The following is a 23,154-nucleotide window of genomic DNA, read 5'->3' as shown; positions in this document are numbered from 1 at the left end:
AGATGTTCAAGTGTATTCACTGTTGCAGTCATCTCTTGTTGGTTATCCCTGCTGGGTAGCCCTAGGCCGGCCCAAATACCAGAGTAAACATTGTCCCTCCTATGTCGGCTGCAGTTTGCCTGGGACTGACGTCAGGTCGTCAGTGGTATAAAACAGGGCAGCCGACGCCATTACATCAGTTTTTCTTGCCCCAACCTATAGGAGCCCTGCCGAGAAGGCCTGAGGAAGGCCAGCCTGGGGGATGCCCATAGGCATACATAGGTGTGAAGGAAAGAGAGAGAGATAGAGTGGAAAGAAGGGAAGGGAAAACAGGACTGCAACAGTGAATAAACTCAGACATCTACATTTATGTTAAGTGTACACAACTGTACTATGTTCTTCATGTTTCACTGTTGCAATCATCACTTGTGGGAAGACTCCCAAAGCTAAAAGTAGGGTGGATGGTAGAAGGGAAGGAATAGAAGAAAAGGCTTGCACTGTTCTAGGTAGGGCCTAGCATGCCCTGCAGGACAGTAGAGGCAAAGGCTGCCTGGGTTTTGGAGAAAAGAGGCAATTGGTAGTGTTTGGTGAAGGTGTGGATGGAAGTCCAAGTGGCAGCTTCTAGGATGTCCTTGGTAGGAACCCCCCTGAGGAAAGCTGTGGAAGTAGATGCTGCCCTAGTGGAATGGCTTTGGACTGGCTTGGAAAGAATTTTCCCATGGAAGTATACAGTTGGATATCCATTTAGAAATGGTCTGCTTGGAAATAGGTTTCCCCTCTGCCCCTGGGGCACAGCTGACTAGCAGCTGGTCAGTCTTTCTGAGACACTTGGTTCTATCCAGATAGTATCCAAGTTGTCTGTGCACATCTAGTAAATGAAGGATTCTTTCCCCTCTGTTCTAAGAGTTAGGAAAGAAGGTGGGAAGATGTATAGCCTGATTCAGTGTTATGTCAGACACCACCTTAGGCATAAAAGAGGGGTTAGTTCTAAGAGACACCCTATCTACATGAATGATAATGAAGGGTTAAATGGCCACGAGTGCCTGCAGCTCGGAAACCCTCCTAGTTGAGGTTATGGCCAGCAGGAAGGCAGTCTTCCAAGAGAGGTGTTTTAGTACTGCTGAGTCAGCTGGTTCAAAGGGAGGCAAGGTCAATTTTTCCAAGACATAATTCAGGTCCCAAGGCAGGAGTGGGTGGTGGTCTAGGTGACCTGATGTGAGATGCCCCTCTAAGGAATTGTTTCAGAAGGGCTGAGGAAACAATGGCTGCTCTGCATGGTAATGGGCAGAGACAGCTGAGGCATGAATTTTGACGAAGAGTAAGATGATCCTTTTTGCACTAGTCTAGAATGAGCGAGAGAGAGAGAGATGCAAGGGAGCTGCTTGTACCCTTAGTTTGGCACCAGGCATTGAATCTTTTCCGTTTAGCCGAGTGATTTCCTGGTGCTGGGCCTCCTGGCCTCCTTAATTATATCCAGGACCTGCTCGCTCAGCAGTGGGTTGGTATCCACCTTTGGGGTATAAGCATTGCGGATAGGTTGAGAGTTTGCAGACCGAGATGCAGTACTAACCCTTTTTCTTGGGTTAGGAGTCCTTTTGTGAGAGGCAGATTCCTGGGCGGCTCCTTGGTTAGGCTGAGTAGCAAGGGGTACCAATGTTGCCTGGGACAATTTGGAGCAATTAGTATAGCTCTTGGCCCCTCCTCCCTGATCTTTAGCTGGATCCCTTGGGATCACTGGTAAGGGGGGGGGAAGCCCCAGTGGAAGGAGAGAGCATCCACTTTCCAGGCTTCTGGGTGGAACTCCCTGGTGCAGAACTGGTCTAACTGCCTGTTGCCTACGGATGCAAAGAGGTCTACCTCTGGGGTCCCCCAAGTTTGGGTGATGAAGAGGAAGGTCTCTCTCTGAAGCTGTCATTTGTGGGGGTCCAGGACACTTCTGTTGAGGTAGTCTGCTAGGGTATTGTGATCCCCCAGGATGTATTGGGCTATCAGATGAAGGTCCATCATCGAGGCAGTCTGCCAGAGCAGCATGGCAAGACAAAGCAGATACAAGTGTGTTCCCCTCTGCTTGTTGATGTACCACATGACTGTGGTATTGTCGGTTTTGATGAGGAGCACCCCTGGTTTTCAGGTAGCTCTTGAAGGCTGTGACAGCCCTGAATACTGCCATTATTTCCTTTAGGTTGATGTGTAGGTCTAGGTCCCAAGTGACTTGGGTGCACGTCTCCTAAGCGTGCCCCCAGACTTTGAGGCATCTGTGGTGATGGTCTGGCCATGGAGAAGAATTAGAAAATGTAGGCCCTTGCTCAGGGTGCAGACTTCTGCTCACCATAGGAGTTCCCCTCTTAAGCAAGGAATCAGAGGCAGTTGTAGCTCCAGAGACAGAGTGCTGGCACCACAGGTTTTTTAGGTACCAGTGCAGTTTTCTCATGTGTTGTCTGGCCAAGGGCCCCAACAGGATGCAGGATGCCATGTAGGAACTTCCTTGCTGTGAGGAGTGTTCTGTATTTTTCTGGAAAGAGGAAGGCTTTTTCAGTGGATGTGTCCAGGACAGCTCCCAAGAAGGCGATCTGTCTGGTGGGCTGGAAATGGGATTTTTCCTTGTTGATGGTAAATCCCAGAGAGGTAAGAGAGCGTATGGACAAAGTCGAGGTCCTGCAGGAGCTTTTCCCTGCTGTCTGCCTAGATTAAACCGTCGTCCAGATAGGGGTAAATCTGATTATTTTTCTGCTTGCAGAAGGTAAAGACAGGGGTCAGGCATTTGGTAAAAACCCTGGGAGCAGTAGATAAGCCAAAGGGCAGAGCAGAGAACTGAAAGTGTTGTGAGCCTGCCCTGAAGTGAAGGAACCTTCTGCAGGACTCTCTTATAGGGATATGGAGGTAGACATTCTTATATGTCCAGGGTGACTAGCCAGGCATTTGGGGTCAGCATGGGTAAGAGTTTTTGGAGCATAAGCATTTTAAATTTTGGCACTTGCAGGGAAAGGTTTAGAGTGGATAAATCCAGAATAGGGTGCCAAGTGCCCTCTTTCCTGGGTACCAGGAACAATCTTGAATAAAAACCCTTTCCCAGCTTGTTCCTGGGGTACAGGCTCCACTGCTCCTTGAGCACAGTTTCTGAATTTGGCTGAAGGCCAGTGCCCGCTGAATTGATGGTATGTCTGGGTACCCTGTTAAGATTGGGCTCTCTTTGAAGGACAATCTGTATCCTTGGAAAATGATTTCTAGGACCCATTAAACCTTTGTGATGGATTGTCAGTTGTCTTTGAAAAGGACAGCCTTCCTCCTAACCTTTGAGGAGGGGGGTGGGGCAGAGGGGGGAGGAGGAGTCATTGCGAGTCCTTAGCGTAGGGAGTGGACTTAGAACTCCCTGCTCTGGGGGTTGTAGAAGTCCACTGTCTGGGCCTCTGTTGTCCTTATTACCTGGGGAGTCTGTCCCTGCGTCCTTTCCTTTGCACAGGTCTCGAATGGGAAGGAAAGGACCACTGTTTGGTGGGAAAGCTCCTGCTAAGGCTGTACCTGGAGGAAATGTTTTACTGTCTGCATTGATTTTGCCTTATTCTCCATTTTCTTGATCACCTCCTCCGCCTTGGATCCAAACAGGTGGTCCTTATCTAGGGGGACGGGGAGTCTAGGAGTTTGGCAGGCAGAGGTTGCTCTTTCAAGCCATGCATGTCTCCTAATGACTGACCCCGCAACCGCAGCCCTGATGGAGGCTTCTACGGCATCATATCCACAGTGGAGGGAATGCTTTGCCACATGAGAGGTGGAGTGTAAGAGTTCCCCTAACTCACTGGAAGTAGAACTGTCAGGCAAGGAGGAAATTTTCTGCTTTAATAGTTCCAAGGTATGTTGTTGATATTTTAACATATGGAACTGGCAGTTAAGAGCTCCAATAGCTAAGGTAGCAGAGGTGTATACTTTTTTCCCCCATCTGTCTAGGACTCTGCTATCCTTGTCAGATGGAATAGGGTTTTTTGGAGGAGCTTGCCCTAGTCCCTTTGGGTCCCTGGGTGACGACCTCTGGGTCCACTGCAGGATTTTTGAATAAGTATTTGTGGGTGTCTGGCACCCAGTAGTACCTGTCTGGCTTTCTAGGTGCAGGAGGCAGTGCATCAGGTGTGAGGCTAGACTCCATAAAAACATCCTCCACATCCAAAATGGGAGGAATGGCTAAGGGTTTAGGGAAGGTCCAGAAACTCTCAGCCTCTTCTTAGACTGGGGGTAATCCTGAGCTTCCCAATGGAAGTGTTCCCTAAGGGTGTGCAAGGTCTCTCCAAAAGATAGTTCCTCAGGAGGGGAATGCAGATAGGATGGATTACTCTGCACTAGACTCCTCAAAAGTGGTAAGGGGCTGTTGTTCATTGTCTGAATCCAAAAAGTCAGATTCTTCAGTGTCAAGTTCTGAGAGAATCTCTGGGGAAAGGTCCCTTTTTCTTTTGGCTGGGGTAGTCTAGTTACCTCTGATAAGTGTGATAAGATCCTCAGTCATCTTAATAAGCTGTTGTGACTGAGCAGATTAGACGAGGAAGATGGCAACTCGGAATTGTTTTTCTGGGAGTGGTCTTGCTTTTAGGCTTCAGTGCTTTAATAAGCCCGGTGTGGCTGTGGCAGTCGGCGTGGCCATTGGTCTTTGTCTGGCACTGGTTATCCGAAAAGCCTCGGAAGCTGGTGCCTGCAGAGCGGCTCCAGACCCAACCGTGGGGCTGACAACTGAAAACTTGGCAGATGTAGTCTGATCCGGCGGCGTACCAGACTCTGAATGGGTCTCGGTAGAGGCCTGAGGAGGTACAGCGTCGGGAATCAGGAGCTGTGTAGGTGGCCTCACTGAATTCCACTGTACTGGTGGCTGACATCAGGGGAAGCGTCGTCTGAAGGCCTAACTTTTTGTGGTCTGTCCCTTTCTTTATCTTTTCTCTTTTTGGGGCTATCCACTGTATGCTGACCGACAGATGCCATTTCATACTGCGAAGGACTGTCTTTGAAGTATCTACCTACAAATTCTGCTCTACGGTGGATAGACCTAGTGTTAAAAGAGAGCGACGCTTAATAGTGCGTTGGTTAAATTAGCACAAAACCGACAGCATGGCACATTGTGATCATGGCCTAGGCAAGGAATACAGTACAAATGAAAATCCTTATGAGGTATTTGCTTCCCACAAGAAATACAATTATTAACTTTTACTGACATCAGTAAGGAGCAAGAAAAAGTTTCCCCAACGGGGTACTTAGCTTTAGTTTGAAGACTTGGTTCTGAAACTCGAAAACGAACATTTCAGGAGTCGACTGACCAGCACTTGCGAACTGCTTCTGCTTTGGGCACCGTGCGGCAAGAAAGACTGATTAAAATGGCGTCGGCTGCATGTTTTATACCCCTGATGACCTGATGTCATGGAAGAGGAGACAGTAACTGACGCAGGACCCAATACTTTGTTATTCAGGCCGACTGAGGGCAACCTGCCAGCAGATTACCCAAATGTAATGACTGTAACAGTGAACATGAAGAACACCTAGAGATTCTGTGGGGCTTTCTCAGGGAGGCTCTTCAAGCCCCCCTTAATGGCTGCCTAACTGCCACTCTCTGGAGGCAGTTGGTAGTCTCTTGGCTCTCCACCCAAAAGCTTCGGGGGGGGGGCATCACCTCAAACACATGGGTGTTTCATGTCCAGAGATTATTCCATTCCTATTTTTGTTCACCACAAATGATTCACAAAAATCTCTCCTGGATGTTCTACCCCACCAGAGAAGGGATGCGGCAGTACAGAGTCAAAAACTGCTGATCAACTGAATCATCCAGTATGTCCCACCAGAGCAGTAAGGCTTCAGGGTCTATGATTCTTTTTGGTTTCCAAGCAAAATAAGGACTGCAGACCCATTCTGGATCTCAGCAAATTGAACCATTTTGTCAAACAGACCAAATTCTGGATGGTCATTCTACCTCTTGACGAAGGAAAACTGGATGTGCTTGATGGATCTCAAGGATGCCTACTATCACCATCAAGACAGATTGGCACCCCAGGAGATTTCTGTGCTTTAGGCTGGGGGCCAGTCTATCAGTCTGGGGCTCTGCCCTTTGGTCATCTCACCACAGCTCCCTGGGTATTCACCAAATGTATGGCAGCAATGGCAGCCTGAACCAGGCTGTTGGGTTTCTACATCTTCCCTTACCTGGACAATTGGTGTCTGGTCAACCCTACAAAGAAATCCCTAATCAAAGCCAGAGGCTCATATTCAAGCTGCGTCTGTTCTTGGGCATAACAGTGAATCACGAAAAGCACAACTTGGAACTAGTTCAACTGCTAGAATTTATCGGGTGTCATTTAGGTGCAGTCACTTAGATAGCCAAACTGATGCTATCAAGGATAAGTTCACTGCGCCTACAGGCTTCTCATGTTTTTCAGATTCCCAGGCCCTCTGCTGCTTTAATAATTATTCTCCTGAGTTTTACACTGGACTCTTGCAGTTCATTAGTCTTACCTGACTCACTCCACTGACTTTCCAGCTCTTTTGACAGGTGTTTGCCACTTCCACATTAATCGGTGGTTGGAGTCCCTGCTGGTTGTAGCGGGGCAACTCTTTGTTCTTACCCATACCCAGTCCACTGTAAGTACGGATGCTTCTCTTCTGGGGTGGGTGGGGCATGTCGAGGGGAAGACTATCCAAGGTACAAGTCTTTGAAATGACAGTAGTCCTCCTACTGTTGCAGGCATTTCAGGACTTCTTCCCCAAGGTTGTGATTGCCATTCAGACTGACAACTCATCGGTGGTGTGGTATCTGAACAAGCAAGTGGGAACTCTGTCTCATCCCCTGTACTTAGAGGCCATGAAAGTTGGGCAATGGAGGATGTTCTCTCAATGGTTTCAGACTGCAATTTATATCCTGAGGAGATGCAACATCCTGGCAGACAGCCTGAGCAGGAACATTCTTCTGCCTCACGAGTGGTCCCTGAATCCCAAGGTAGCAGGGTAGATTTTCATCTGCAGGGGCACCCCTTGCTGAGGACTTTTTGCTTACCCCTCGACACAAAGTGCAGCAGTTTTTATGCCCAGATCCCTTTAGAGGGACAGTCACAAAGGGATGCTCTTTTGCACGCTTGGTCCCCAGGTCTTCTCTGTGCCAATTCTCCAACTCTCTTGATAAAGTTTCTTCAAAAGGCAGCCCACTGCACAGCAACTCTCATCCTCATTGCTCGATTCTAGCCCCAACAGATTTGGTTCCCCTTTCTTTGGCCTCATCTTCTGCAACTGCTTTGGCTGCTGGATTCTGTTCCAGATCAAATTTCTCATCTGGTGGGACTACCACTCCCAACCCTTTTCCCCTTAAGCTGGCTGCATGGTTTCTCAAATTCCAGTGATGGCTAGGGATCCCAAACTCTCCCAGTTATTCACATACTTTCTTCATCCCAAAAACTCTTCACAAGGAAGGTATATGCCAATAAATAGAAGCACTCTTCTACTTCTGCCAATGGCTTGGATCCCTTTTTAGTATCTTTAGATGGCATTCTGGACTATTTGGCTGACCTTTTCATTCTGGTCTTAGTTATTCAACTATTAAGATACCACTGGCCACTATTTCTAATGTTCACTTTGGCAGGAATATAATACCCCAATGGTGGTTTCTCAAACTTTCTAAGGCCTTTTTGAGTGACACCTTTTTGTCAGTTCCATTGGTCCCGGTCTCAGTGGCTTCTTGAGACCTTCCCTACTGTTGCAAATTCTTCCCCTTTGAACCTTCAGCTACAGTATCCTCAAAATTTTTGTTATGGAAAACACTCTTCTTGGCGACTGTCATGTCTGCCAGGAAGTTCTCAGATCATCAAACATCATCTTCTGTACCTTCTTACTTCATTTTTCATAAAGACAGAGTCACTTTAAGAAACAACCATTCCTTTCTGACCAAGGTTGTTTCTGAATCATATCTGAACCAGCACACTCATTTGTTGGTTTTCTTTCCAACAAGAGTGAACATTTACTTCATTGTTTGGAAGTTCATAAACAGCTTAAAATCTATTTGGACAGGACCAAGAGTTTCACAAAATCTGACAAACCGTTTGTCTCTTTCTAAAGCAAGGCTTGGCAAGCCTATTTCCAAACTGACCCTTATCCAAATGGTTTTTAGATTGTATTTCTTTTGTATATTCCTTGAAAGGAATTCAGTTACCTGCAAAGCCTAGAGGTCATTCAACAAGGGCAGCAGTTACCTCAACTGTTTTTTCTTGCAAGTTTCTATTGATGATATTTGTGCTGCAGATACCTGGTCTAATACTCATACCTTTGTGTCCCCTTACATACTGGGTGCACAGTTCAGGTCTAGAGCTTCTTTTGGGTCGACCTTTTTGTGGAATTGTTCTCTCCTAGGGCCACCCTAGGGTTTTCTGGCACAGGACTCTGACCCACAGGTTGAGACCGAATGAATAAGACAACATCGGTTATGAATGTTTTGTACTTACCATAACAATGTCAACCATCCCTCCCTCTCTCCCCCTCTGTGCTCCCTACACAATATCATCTCTGTAGGGAGTACTCCCTATTGGCCATGGCGTTCCGGCCTCAAAACCTGCAAAGGAGGATACATTTCTGCAGTCCATTCTTCCTGGACTTCTTTATTCTTCATCCTGATTATAAGTTATAGTGGTCCAGGGGTTATCATCAGGGGACAGACTATCTAAGGAAAGGGGACTACAGTAGGGACTTACAGGTTGAGCTGACAAAGCTCTGAGTCTGAAGATTCTGAATATGGCCAGCTTTGGACCAGACAATCCACAGGCTGAGATGGACAGATGCTACACAGAAAAATGAAAGTTATGTACTTAATATAACAACAGATCCATGTTGTCTGCAAAATCCTCTTTACTGCTCTCTAGCTGATCAGGGTGAAGAGGCCCAATATTAATATTCACATTTGCATTTGTAGAATAGCAACTTATGGTTTTATCCTTAATGTTCTCTGTACTGCTTTCTGATAATTCTCAAAAACATTTATAATTTAAAGCACGGGAACTAGAAACATGGCGTAATGTTTCAGGGTAAATAAATCCTGACTATAAAAAGACATAACTGTTTCTTGGTTTGTTTGCTGGAAAAAATTAGTTCCACAAAATTTTCTTTTACTTGTACTGAGTACCGGCTTAGTCTATAAGCTGTTCAGTGTTTAGGTTTACTTTAAGAAGGAAAACTATTACTTCTATGTGACAGGCTCAGCACAACTAAGAATATTCTCTAGCTCCTATACTCAGAGATGTGCATGTCATGACATGTTATAAACTAAGTGTCCAATACCTGCACTCCCAGTTCATCGCCAAGCAAAAAGGACAATATGAAAGGAAGAGAAACAAAGGCATGAGAACATTAAAATGATATAATCTCCAGCTAGTAGAGTATGCATAAACAGGAAAAAGATGTCACCTAGGCAAGACAGCTGGAGGTCACATACTGGTCCTGTCGGAATCTGGCATAAGACCTGGCAGTCCTGTTAAATGAAGAAACTGAAAGAACTTTAGTGCAGACTAGACACAGGTGACTCAAGCCTGAAGAGCTGCAACTAGCGGTCCTTTGTAGTGACACCACAGGCCATGACATTTACTGAAGCTCATTTACAGAAAAGGGACAAAGGTTGCTAGGCTTGTTGGTTCAATCTTGGAAGGGCTAATTTATTGCAATATTGTCACATTTGGAAAAGCGCCCCCTACCCAGACCTTACAATGCAGACAACACCCCACTCCAAAATGAGAATGTCGTTAAAGACCTTGGAACTTTAGTGGATAATTCCCTCTCCTTTGATTATATAACAGTCAAACTACAGCTAATTGTCAAAAGAATACCATCCAATTCTAAATAGGTCACTGCCCCCTTATATGTAGCATAGATTAGGCCAATTATTGAATACAATGACCCTTTTGGGATGTACCTTACTACTAGACATATCAAACAACTAGAAACACCCCAAAAGCTCATAATGAAGATGATCACTTTCTTAAAAACCCTAAGCTACCACAACACCTTGGAAGCACTATCCCTTTACTCAGTATATAACTGACTTCAGAGGGGAGATCTATGCATCACCTTCTTAACCATTAGGGATCCCTGTGATCCTGGATCACTTCCATCTCCACAAAGCAAACAGTTCCAGAAATACCAGAAGCAGAAATCTACATTTTCACCAGCAAATAAAACATTGAGACATATGTTCATTACAAATTGCCTTTCCCACCACTGGAATAGACTACTGCTGCAAATCAAGCAGTGTGATATATTATCTTCCTTCAAATGACAACTGGATGAGTGGATGTGTATTGATAAGTCCTCCCCAAGCTTGACTGGCTTATCTCTCACTGAAAATGGAGGTACAGTCTAAGGGTGGGCACTGGCGAGTTGTAAATGTTTGCAAGACTCAGCTGGCCTTGTATTCTCTACGATTCCTAGGAACCTGAGCCCAGTGAAAAACTGATGTTGGGATCTGTACTAGTGGGTCAGGGTATGGAGAAATTAGTTTATTCAGTATTGTAAAGGCCAGGTTTCATTAACTCCTGGCTTATCAAGTCTGGTTCAGTAAAATCAGATTCAATGAAAACTTCAGGATGAGCTTTAATATGGATTCTGCAAAGAGGTCAAGTACTCCACACTGCAAGCCAGTCTTCACAGAATCTAACTCAAAGAGTTGGGAATTGCTGAATCCCAATCTCAGTCAAAGCCATGGAATCAAAACAAACATGCTTCACACTCGGGCATAACTGGGAATAGATGTCAGTTTTGTGATGGCATCTCTCAGCAACAGACAGTGACAGCATATATAGGGAATTAAGCCAATATAGTGACATGGATAATGGGAATGCCTGTAAAGTACGGGACAACAGCATGTATTCTCTGCAATTATGGAGGGTGGAGGTGAAGGCTATATGTTCTGCTATCATAAGAAGGGAGGTTGACCAACAGATCCAGATCAGTTTCAGCCTGAGCCATCTGGCAAGACCTAGCAAGCAGAAAGAGACTATGTGGAAGAAGTCAGCGTTTATCATTTTCCTCTTTCTGGATTTGTATGTCTTTTAATTTTCTATAACTATATCTAGTCTCTTTCTTATTCTCAATTTCTTTCTTTTTCTATAATAGAAAATGTAAGCAGAAGGGCTAGCCTCATGCTTTGTTCTTTGGGAATCCTCATCTTTCAAGTATGCATTTTGTTTAAAACAAAATGTTATGTAGCCCGACAGGGGAGTAGACATGCTACACTTGTATCCTAAACATAAACGACTTGCAAAAAATTGTATGTTAGCCTTTGACCTGGAGGAGAGGAGTGCTGAAAGAAAAGCCTACTATGGAAACCTTGGTAAAAGCCCCAATAAAGCCTAAACAACAAACTAAAAGAAAGTTAGACCAAGCAGAAATGGCCACTTCCAGCCTATTCCTGCAAGCAACAGGGAAGTACAGGAAACACACGTACACAGAGGCAGTCCTTCCAAAAATGATAACGGAAGTATGGTAGGCATGTTTAATGGAATACAGTTCTACAACTAAAAATGTGGCAACAATTCATCACTGTTAAAATGCAGCAAACTGCAGATAATTCTGACAATTTACATGTCACTCACCCTGATTCTGCATAGACAAACAGATATCTAGCTATAAAAGTTAAATGAAAACACCTTCAAAAAGGATACGGATTGTGCAACATTCTTTTCAAATCAACCTTCTCATTGCAGTATGGACAAGTCTGTTTCTTCCCCACAATACACCAGCCTCGGATGCAGAATTCATGAAAGCTGAAATGACGAGTCAAGGAATAGTGTTTGCTCATGTAGAAGTTGACAGAGAGAGAGAGTGTAGAGGATAACACTGTCTCAAATAAGAATCAGCTTGCATTCAAATTATAGTTATCAAAATATACAAACTTTGCATTTGAATCTCAGTGTACAACAAATTCTGTGGTTACAGAAACAGATGCAGACAGCACGGATTCCGGCGTGTAGCTCGCAAGACATTTCCCTACGAGCTACATCGCCGAAACCAAACGGCTGCATCAGCACTTTGCCGTAGTGCAAATTGGCTGAAAAGCATAGCCGCTGCAGCTGTAATCTATGAACAGGCAGCTACAGCCGTACATTCATTCAAGGAATGCATTTATTTAATTATTTATTTATTTCCTTGAATGAGAAGAAGGAATGCGTTACACATCCCGTACGGCTGTAGCTGCCCGTTCATAGATTACAGCTGCAGCGGCTATGCTTTTCAGCCAATTTGCACTACGGCAAAGTGCTGATGCAGCCGTTTGGTTTCGGCAATATAGCTCACAGGGAAATGTCTTGCGAGCTACACGCCGGAATCCAGACAGCACATTTGAGCTACACATTTTCTATATGCAGAAATACTACATACTCTTTCTTAACTTGATCTTCAATTTAATTCCATTTCTCAGCACTAAATGTCATACATAAACATCTTACAGTTATGAATTTCTTTATGGTTTCTCATCTAATCACTTCTATTGTAATTATGCCTTCTGTGAAGGCATGCCTTCCCACACTTCCCCGAGGCGAATTCTGTCCAGTTTATAATGTAATGCCCAGCTCCTGCATTAGTGTACCACAGATTCCTAGACTGAATACACCAAATAAAACTTGCTTATACCACACACAGTTCCAGAAATTATAAAATGATTGATTAAATACTCTGATAATGGAAAACATGTAACCTTTTCCACATGTACTGCAGAGATAAATAACTCTCTTGCAACTGCTCTCACTTAGTGTCTTAAACTACAACAGACATGATACTTATAGACAGTACACTGCAGATTAAAATTCCTAAACATTAGGTACATAACCAAAACGAGCAGTGTCTTACAAACTACTCCTTTTCTAATCTGCTCGTTAAGCCATACTCCATGATGCACAGAAAGATTTCACAGTACTTTGACCATCAACATCCTGCTATGAAATGCTTATTACTTCAAAATAACAGCATTTTATGTATTTATTTATTTTATTTTACATTTGTTAACCGGGATAGTCCGACTGGATGCGAGTCCATTTACAGTGGAGGCCGGGGAGAAAAGCTCCAAATTCATATACAGAAGAGATAAACGTACATTGTAGGTAATGCTCTACCTTATTTAAGATTAATAACAAACATATTTATGTACACCTTATTTTGCAGTACAGCTCAACAATAACTTACATTTAAAATACACGTTTTTTATCAGCTTCCATTTATGATAAACAGGTTTCTGTCAGTATAACAGAAAACAAGCAGATACTGGAAAAAGATGACTTTACTAGTAGGAAGACAAGAGTTTACCCGAAAAAGGGAATTACATTTTATAGTGGGAGTTCCTGAGTTTGTAGCAAAACAATAGGAGACTGCATTAATCATTGCTGCAGTGGGAGTTGCAGAGTTTGTAGCAGAACAACAGTAGACTGCATTGATCACTGCTGCAATGGGAGTTACTGAGTTTGTAGCAGAACAATAGGAGACTGCATTAATCTTTGCTGCAGTGGGAGTTACTGAGTTTATAGTAGAACATCAGGGGACTGCATCTACAATTCTTTTATGAAGTTAAAGGACAGTGTCTGATGTGATGTATGGGCATAACCAGGAGTTTAATAGGTGTGACTTGAGAGAATTTTTGAACTGTACAGTTGAGGGAGCTGAAGTCAGAGAGGTGGGGAGGATGTTCCAGTTTCTGGCAATGTTGTGGGAGAAGAGAGCTTTTCCTGTGAAGTTAATGGCTTTACAGATACAGAGGAGAGATTTTTCTGAGGAGCGGAGGGGGCGATTTGTTGTGTACTGGGTTAGGAGCTTGTTTAGGGATGGGGTTTTGTCAGGATGTCTTACTATATTGTAGGCTAGTATCAGTTGTTGATGGTTAATTAGCTGGGGGAGTTCTAACCATTTGTGTTCTTTTAGTGCCTGACAATGATGGGCTTTCTAGGTACAGTTGTTAGCAAATTTTGCAATTTTATTATAGCAGGATTCTAGTTGTACAAGATCCTGTTTTCTAGGGTTGGTAAGGATAGGTGCAGCATACATGAATGTAGAAAGTAGGCGAGTGTGATGCATGCTTGATCAGACAGGAATTTCTTGTGTCTATATAAGGTACCTATTTTTATGGACTTTTTTGATTGTTAGTGATATGTGGGTGTCAAATAGCAGTTTATTATCAATAGTTACTCCTAGTAGTTTGATGTTGTCAGTAGGGGAGATGTTAGTGCCATTACTGGACGTGATTGTAAAAGGGGATTGGGTGCTTTTAGATTTATTAGGAGCAAATATGAGTAACTTGGTCTTGTTTGGATTGAGTATAAGTTGGATCTGGGTGATAAAACTTTCTACTGAGGTAAAGGATTCCCGGGTACGTTTTTGCAGAGTAGTGAGAGATGGCGCTGTGCAGATGAGAGTCGAGTCATCTCCATATTGCATTAGAGTGGCATGTTGGGAGGACCTGTGGAGGTTGTTGGTGAATATCGTGAAAAGTAGTGGATCCAGTATTGAACTTTGTGGGACTCCTACAGTGGTTGGGAGTAAGGGAGATGGTTTGTTTTGCCATTGTACAGACTGTTGTCTCTCTGCTAGGTAGCTTTTAAACCATGCTATGGTAGATGGAGCAAAGGATAGGGAGGTCAGAGTGTCTAGAAGTAAGGGGTGTGATACCATGTCAAATGCCTTAGATAGGTCTAAGAATATTGCTGAGACGTAGTAGTTGTTATTTCTGTATTGGTTAATTGTGTTTGTGAGAGAGAGAGGAGAGCAGTAGTGGTGCTGTGGTGTTGGCGGAAACAGTGTTGTGTGGGAGAAAGGAGATTGTTTGTATTCAAGAACTGCATCACTTGAGAGTGAATGCATCTTTCCAGAATTTTAGATAAGGGGGTAGGATAGCTATGGGACGGTAGTTGGAAAAATCATAAGAGTTTCCCATCTTTATGAAGGGGGAAAATGTATGATACTTTCCATAATTGTGGGATGTAAGATTCTTGAATGGATCAATTTATAAGGATGAAAACAAGGTAAGATAGTGAATCAGCTGCTATTTTTAAGAAGTTGGCTGGTAGGTTTAAGTTTTAATAGCAGTTTTTGATTGTAGCGGTAGGGACAGTTGAGAGGGTGAGGGCTGGGGTATTTTTGGTGGGTGGGTTGTTATTGCAGAGTTGTGTAGAGACTGATAAGATGTTTTTTGTGAAGTGCTGGTTAAATTGGAAAGCAATATCTGCAGTGTTGTTAGTGGTTGGAGTTGGTGTGGATGTTTTGCCTGGTTTAAGTAGTGAGTTGATGGCATGCCAGAATTTTTTGGGGTTTTTATTGTGGTCCTGCGGTAGTGTTGTTGCCTCACAGCAAGATGTTGTCTCGTTCGATTCTCAGATAGAGTGTCTTCTGTGTGGAGGCATGCGTGAATGGGAGTGCCTTCATTGAAGGTTGTGCGTCAGGGCTGGTAACTCAGCACGTAAAAATCCACTACCAAACATTAGCGGACCGGAGTTCCACTGTTACGACCCCTAACCGGGATAAGCCAAAAGACACAACAAAAAAAAACTGTTTATTTTGAACATGAAGGAAGTAGTTTTGTTTATCAAGTAATGTTTGTTTTTTGCTTGGTTTCTTAGTTTTTGGTAGTTTTGTTTGGATGAGTTAGTCTTTTTTGTTTTCCATGATTTATCCCTGGCTTTTAGAAGGGCTCTTGTGTCCCTGCTTAGCCATGGTGCACAGTTTATTTTTACTTTGATTCTTCTAATGGGTGCTATTGAGATGAGAACATTGATGAAAGTGAAGCATTCAACTGCTTGGTCTAAGTTTAACGTTAGTAGTGGGTCCCATTTACAATGTTTTAGGATATGGTTGAGATTCTCACTGTTAAGATTACTTTCATCTCTAACTTGTCTAAAGATTATAGGGTTTGAGGGATTTGTGTGCCTTCGTTGTAGGAATGTGGGAAGGTGGTCACTTAGGCTGTCTGAAAGACATCCGGAGAGATATTTTTCTTTAGGGCAGTTAAGTAGTGTCCAGTCTAGGATTGATTGCTTATTGGATTTTTTATCTATTCTAGTTGGTTCTTGGATGAGCTGTGCAAAGCCATAGAGGTTTATATGGTTTGTAGGGATATTGGAGTTGTAGGCTAACCAGTCTGTATTTAGATCACCTAATAGACTTGATTCCTGTGCGAGCTTATCGGAGGTCCATTGTAAGATCTCTTCTATGGTGGAGCAGTTATTGCCTGGTGGGATATAGTAACAGATGGTGTTAATTTGTTTGGTATCATTAATACGAAGAGTTGAGATTAAGGTTTCGGCATTTTGAAATTAAGGAATTGAGTTATTGCGGGCTTTTATGCTGAGAGTGTTTTACACAAAATATTACACCTAGTTCTTTTACAGCATACTACACAAAAGCCAAAGAAAGCACAGCTACACAAACCACATAACATCAATATAAAAATATGACAAATCTAATCAAACTCTGACATTTTACTCAAAACCCAATGCATAATTTAACACAAATATATTAAAGCACATATAAAATGCATACAACTACAAAATAAACTATACAAACAGAAAACACTTAATTGTAGAAAAATAAAGCACAAACCGTGACTAGGACATCAAAATCACTCTCCTAATGAGCAAATATATGTAACTGCAAGGTACGACACTGGAACTGGTGGGAAGGGTTAAATTGTGCAGTTATCCACATACCTGTCACTCATTCATCTACTACATCATTCAACCCTGGCTCACAACTACTGCATTCATACAGTGGGATTATAGAAAATAAAACATTTTTTGAAGGGGTGTGTGTGTGTGTGTGTGTGTGTGTGTGTGTGTGTGTGTGTGTGTGTGTGTGTGAGAGAGAGAGAGGGAGGACAGACAATGTACCTATGAACTTTTTGCTAATACAGTCTTAATGAAAAAAGCTTTTTTTGTGGTTGCCCAGTGTGCAGTCATACCTTTTAGCACTATTACTTTTCAGTTTGAGAGTATGCTTCTACATTCTATGTTCAATAAAAGTCCACCGCAAATCATTCACTGATAAGGAAAATGTAGCTGGTCAACAATGCTCACTTTCAAGTACAGCTGTGTGACAAACTCAACAGCTACAGATCCTTGAGAAGAGGTCACCGTAAGAGTACATAACACCTGAGATTACTCACTAGGATGACAATCTGGCCATTTCCTTAAAAGCAATTTTTTTTCTAATATTCATACCATCCTCACACATGTTCCCTAAACACACAATAAAAGATCTCCAAAATAAACTGAATTCAAGGCACCAAATAGTCATCAATAACAAAATCCAAAAAGCACCCTGGAAAGATGGAAAACAGCAGTCCACAGCTTCGATGCCAATATTTTAATGTTTTTAATGTAAAACTTTTAACAATTAAAAAAAAAAATAAAAATGGATAAAGTTAGCACATTCGTCTTACTCTAGTAAGAGACTTCTTCAGACAATGTAAAGAATTTAATTAGTGATCCTATATACCTGAGTGAATGTCACATGGTGTTGGGATACACTTTTAAAAGGTACACTAACCCTGTTTAAATACTAAAATCATACTGAAACTATCAAAATACCATACTGAAACTATCAAAATAGAAGGAAGTGGTCAAAAGGTATTATGATGTAACATAACTTTAATAAACAAGCTAATGAAGTCTTGTCGTTAAAACCCAGTGGGTTATAGGTGTTTAGTCTAATTTGCCACATGAGTTCACTAAGTTCTAAAAGTAGACTCATTGGGCCCCCTCTAGGGTTGTGGTGTATTTGGTCTATTACCTTAAATGTGAAACTATGGCCAGGATGTTCATATATATGCTTAGCTAAAGCATTTTCCATTTTCACTTTCCTGATGTTATACACGTGATGAAGGTCTGCCTAACTGCAATAAGTACTTATAGTAATTCAGTGTTTCAACTTCTCCAGCAATTGCAATAGTTCAACAGTATAACACATTTTGATAGAACAGAATATATATTTGCAGCTTGTTTAGTTGATACATTAAGTTTTAAATTTTTTTTCATATGAATTATTTCATCAATCAATGTATGTTGTATCATAATACTTTGACCACTTCCTTCTATTTTGATAGTTTCAGTATGGTATTTTGATAGTTTCAGTATGTAGTATTTAAACAGGGTTAGTATACCTTTTAAAAGTGTATCCCAACACCATGCGACATTCACTCAGGTATATAGGATCACTAATTAAATTTTTTACATTGTCTGAAGAAGTCTCACTTACTAGAGTAAGACGAAAGCGCTAACTTTATCCATTTTTATTGTTTGTTAAAAGTTTTACATTAAAAGTGTTTTTGTTGATAAGAGCAGCCAGCAGTTTGTTTTTTTTTTTCAGTCAACAGCCGAGTTTGAACAGTTTCTCCAATATTTTAATGGTAACACCAACACAAACTCCTCTACAGATAACACTGCATTTTTGTACCTAGTATACAGACTTCATCAGATCTGATGAAGTCTGTACACTAGGTAAAAAAACACAGTGTTATCTGTAGAGGCGTTTATGTGTTGGTGTTATTAACATTAAAATATTGGCATTGAAGCTGTGGACTGCTGGTTTTCCATCTTTCCATGGTGCTTTTTTGGATTTTGACACAATACACACCAGATCAAAGGTTCAAAGGTTCATACTAGGCTATCTGCCCTAGGGCATTTATAAGCCTAGCCAGAATGTGTTTGGCTTTCGCCACCCATTTTAAATTTATTTTGCTATGCCCTTTTTCGAGGTTAGTATACTGTGCCTCTGTCTAACAGTGACACAGAAGTGATACCCGGGGTAAACCTATGATCTCCCATCCACTCATCAAGATTCCTCTTGAAGAGAGTCAATGAAGGACTCTGCCTAACCTGGACTGGGATTTTATTCCAGAGTGAAGGGAGCCTCTGGGTTATGAATCTGTCCCTCCAGCATGTCCTATTTATTTCAGTGCTGAGGTTCAAGTCTCTCGAGCGTGGCTCGATGGGATTTGGATTTTCTGAGGTGCAGCATGTCCATTAATTCCAGGTTGGACATGGCTTTATCGTCAGGCACAGATCGCCTCTGAACAGGCGGTATGCCACTGAGTAGAGCTGGAGTTTCTTTAACCGGGCAGCATATGGCATCTGTTTGAGCCCTTTGATTCTCTTGGTGAGGTACTTTTGGGGCCTTTCCAGTTGCTGCAGGTGTCTGGTAAGGTACATCCCAAAGGGCATTGTACTCAATTATGGGCCTGATGAGGGATGAGTAAAGAGGCACGATGACTTCCCCTGATCTAGATGTGAATCCCTTCATGATTAGGTGGGCTATATAAAATGTTTTTCTAACCACTTTGGCCACGTGGTTGTCAAATGAGAGATTGCTATCAACTTGGGTCCCCAGGTCCCTAATTGCTTCTTCTGTATGCCAATGGATTACCACCTATGTGGTAATTTGTGAGCACTGTTTTTGCCAAAGGGATGACTATACACTTTTGGCATTTAGCTTGAGGCCATGGCTCTGGCACCAGTTGTCTGTTTCTATGAGGCCCTTTTGGAGGATGCTTGTGTCGGCTGGAGAGTCGATTATGGCGCCCAGTTTGCAGTCATCTGCGAACTTGGTCAGCCACAGTCTTTCCGTGTTGGCCTGTACCTCCGAGAAATATATACCGAACAAGAGAGGTCCCAGGACTGAGCCTTGTGGGACACCACTTGTAACTGGTTTGGAGTCTGACATGGCTCCAGCAATTCTAACCATGTGGGTTCTGTCCTTGAGCCAGTTTGCAATCCATCTAGTGACATAGGGGTTTATATTTAAGCTGGTGAGCTTATCTATAATGCCCGAGTGGGGTATTGTATCGAAGGCTTTTGCGAAGTCCAGGTAGGCTGTGTGGACCACCTTCCCCTCGTCAATGGCCTTGGTGACTGTTTCAAAGAAATCAACCAGGTTTAAGAGGCAGGATCTGCCCTTAAAGTCGAACTGGGTAGTATCCAGTGTTTGTAGGTCCCCAATATCTTTATTTATGAGGTCCATGATGATCCTTTCCATAGCTTTGCAGACCAAGCTAGTCAGGCTTATGGGGCGATAGTTTCCAGGATCCGTTGAGGCACCACCTTTATGGAGAGGGACCACTGTTGCTGTACGCCACTCTTTGGGCACATATCCTGTAGTAAGGCTGAGATTGAACAGTAGTTTTATGTTTGGGTTTAGCTCTTCTTGGAGTTTATGTAGGACGCAGCCTGGGACACCATCTGGTCCCATTGATGCTGTGTTTTGTGCTTTGGAGAGGGTGGCTCTTACCTGAGCATCTGAGATGTCAGGGGGGCAGCACTCTGCTGGGATAGATATTTGCCCTTTTGGTGGGGCGGGGAGTTTGCGCTGAACCTGTCAGCTAGGATGTTGGCAATGTCTGTGGGTTCGGTGTATTTATTGTCATTTTGGACCAATTCTGAGCATATCTGGGAATTCCCACCCAGGTTCCTAACATAACTAAAGAAAGTCTTGTGATTATCCTTAGTGTCCTGTGCAATTTTTCTCTCGAAGCTGGCCTTAGACAATTTTATGTGTGCCTGTAGTTTTTTGCTAATACTGATCAGTGATGCCTTCCCTTTTTGGGATTTTGCTCTATCATTTAGTAGCTTCCTCCTTCTATTGTATAGTTTGTTTATGGCCGGGGTCCACCAGACAGGACGTCTGCCTTTGGAGGATTGGGTCTTGGTTTTATTTGGGATCGCATGATCCATGCATTCCTGAAGGTGTTCATAGAATGCGTTTATAAAGGATTCTGCGGTCTGGGCCGTATTTTCCACAGGCCCGGGGGCTTTGAAGGATTCCACCTCAGTTTTGAGGAGTGTGAAATTTGCTTTAGAGAAGTTTTTCACTGTGGTTTCTGGGCAGGGGTTGGGGTCGGGATGTGAATATCCAGTGAGATTAGTTTATGGTCTGATCTTACCAGTGAGGGATACACTTCTGGTCTGGAGCATAGTGTCCCCATGTTGGTGATGATCAGGTCCAGTATGTTTTCCCCTCTTGTGGGAGTGGTAACAAGTTGTTCCATAGCATTTGAGTTTATAAATTCTAGGAACCTTTGGGCTAGGGTGTTGGAGCTAGAGTAATGCTCCCAGTCTATGTTTGGGTAGCTGAAGTCGCCCAATATAATGGTGTTTATACAATATAATGCATTCTACTTGTATACGTGTGTGTGTGCGTGTCTATATAAGTTCATAGGTAGGTACTAAGCTACTGGCAATAGGGCCTATAAGCCTAACCAAAAAAGGTACCCTGGCTTTCGCCACCCAAGAAAATTATTTTCCTGTGCCCCTGTCGAGCAAAGCCACAGAGGTAATCCCCAGGGTGAATTTCATATTTCCCATCCAGTCATCAAGATTTTGTTTGAAGAGTGCTAATGAGGAGCTTTGTTTGATATAGATAGGTAGTTTGTTCCAGAGTATGGGAAGTCTCTGGGACAGGAATGTATCCCTCCAGCATGTTCTGTTTATTGTGGTGACAAGGTTCAGGTCCCTACAGCATGTAGCTTGGAGGGATTGGGATTTCTTTAAGTGGAGCATGACCAACTGCTCTGGGTTTGACATAGCTTTGTATGCTAATGCTAGGCAGAGATTGCCTCTGAGTAGGCGATATGCGACGAAGTAAAGCTGGAGTGTTTTGAGATGGTCTGCATAGGGCATCTATTTGAGGCCAGTAAGCCTCTGTGAGGTACTTCTGCGGACTTTCCAGTTGTTACAGATGTCTTGTGAGGTACACACCAAAAGGGGCATTGTAGTCTATAATGGATCTAATGAGTGACGAGTAGAGGGGAACAATGCCCTCATTTTTTCCTGGATGAGAAACCTTTTTGTGATGAGGTGTGCCATGCAGAAGGCTTTCCTGACTACTGTGGCGATGTGATTATCAAAGCAGAGACTACTGTCCACCTGTGTCCCAAGGTCTCTTTTCACACTTTCAGTGTTAAGTAGACTACCATCTATGTGGTAGCTCATGGGTACAGAGTTTTTTACCAAAGGGGATGACAATGCACTTTTTGGCATTGAGCTTGAGGCCATGGCTTTCACACCAGGCATATGTCTCAGTGAGGTCCTTTTGTAGGATGTCCACATAGTTAGGAGTTTTGATTATGGCTCCTAGTTTGCAGTCATCTGCGAACTTCATCAGCCAAAGACCTTCTGTGTTAGCCTGTACTTCAGAAAAGTAGATACCAAACAGGAGAAGACCTAGGACTGAACCCTGTGGTACTCCACTTGTCACTGGTCTGAAGTCAGACTTGGAGTCTGCTACTTTTACAGTGTGGGTTCTGTCAGTGAGCCAGATGGCACCCCATCTTGTGACATAGGGATTTATATTTAGTGAGTTTATCTAGAATTCCAGAGTGGGGGATGGTGCTGAAAGCCTTGGCGAGATCTAGATAGGCTGTGTGAACCACCTTACCCTAGTCTACTGCTTTGGTGACTGCTTCAAAGAAGTCTATCAGGTTTAGGAAACATGATCTGCCTTTTACAAACCCAAACTGGGTGGGGTCCAGAATTTGGAGATTACCAATACCATGGTGATACGTTCCATGGCCTTGCAGACCAGGCTCTTTAGGCTAATGGGGCAGCAGTTCCCAGGGTCCGTGGTGGCTCTGCCTTTGTGGAGTGAGATAACTGTCACTTTGCACCATTCAGTGGGCACAAAGCCTGAGGTGATGCTATGATTGAATATGGTGCTTAGGTGGGGTGCCAGTTCATTCTATAGTTCATGTAGAACGCAGCCTGGGATGTTGTCAGGTCCCATGGAAGCTGTGTTCTTGGCTTTGGAGTGTGTGGTTTTTACCTGTGCAGCCGTGATTACAGGAACTTTGCATTCTTCCGGTACAGAGATGAGCCCTTTAGGGGGTGAGAGGGGGGGTAAAGTTAGCACTGAACCTTATCGGCTAGGATGTTGACAATAGCAGTTGGTTCTATATATTTAGTGCCATTGTGCTGTAACTCAGAGCAGATCCGAGTGTTGCCATTGAGATTCTTGACATAGCTATAGAAAGCTTTGTGATTGTCTTAAGAATCAGTAGCTATTTTGTTTTCATAACTAGCTTTGGAGGATTTTATGAGGAATCTCAGCTTCTTACCGAGGCTAACCAGGGAGTTCCTCCAATCATGGGATTGTACATATTTTTTTGCAACAGTTTCTTTCTTCTGTTGCAGAGTTTATTGGTTTATGGCAGGGGACCAC

At 43.1% G+C, this 23,154-nt stretch overlaps 1 protein-coding gene across 2 annotated transcripts in view; it reads right to left on the bottom strand.

The window, feature by feature from the left end:
* The window catches only part of RNF175 (ring finger protein 175), a 683,731-nt gene that overhangs the window by 20,522 nt on the left and 640,055 nt on the right, over positions 1-23,154 (bottom strand). For both annotated transcript variants that reach the window (XM_044062404.1, XM_044062405.1), the window contains one exon: positions 11,634-11,735. In XM_044062404.1, the coding sequence (XP_043918339.1) occupies positions 11,634-11,735 (102 nt within the window). The remainder of the gene's footprint in view (positions 1-11,633; positions 11,736-23,154) is intronic.

The sequence above is a fragment of the Protopterus annectens genome, chromosome 2.part1, assembly GCF_019279795.1.
Source record: "Protopterus annectens isolate FY-2018-M chromosome 2.part1, PAN1.0, whole genome shotgun sequence".
Lineage (NCBI taxonomy): Eukaryota > Metazoa > Chordata > Ceratodontiformes > Protopteridae > Protopterus > Protopterus annectens.
The sequence above is the reverse complement of the archived record's forward strand: the minus strand, read 5'-3'. Positions and strand labels throughout refer to the sequence as shown.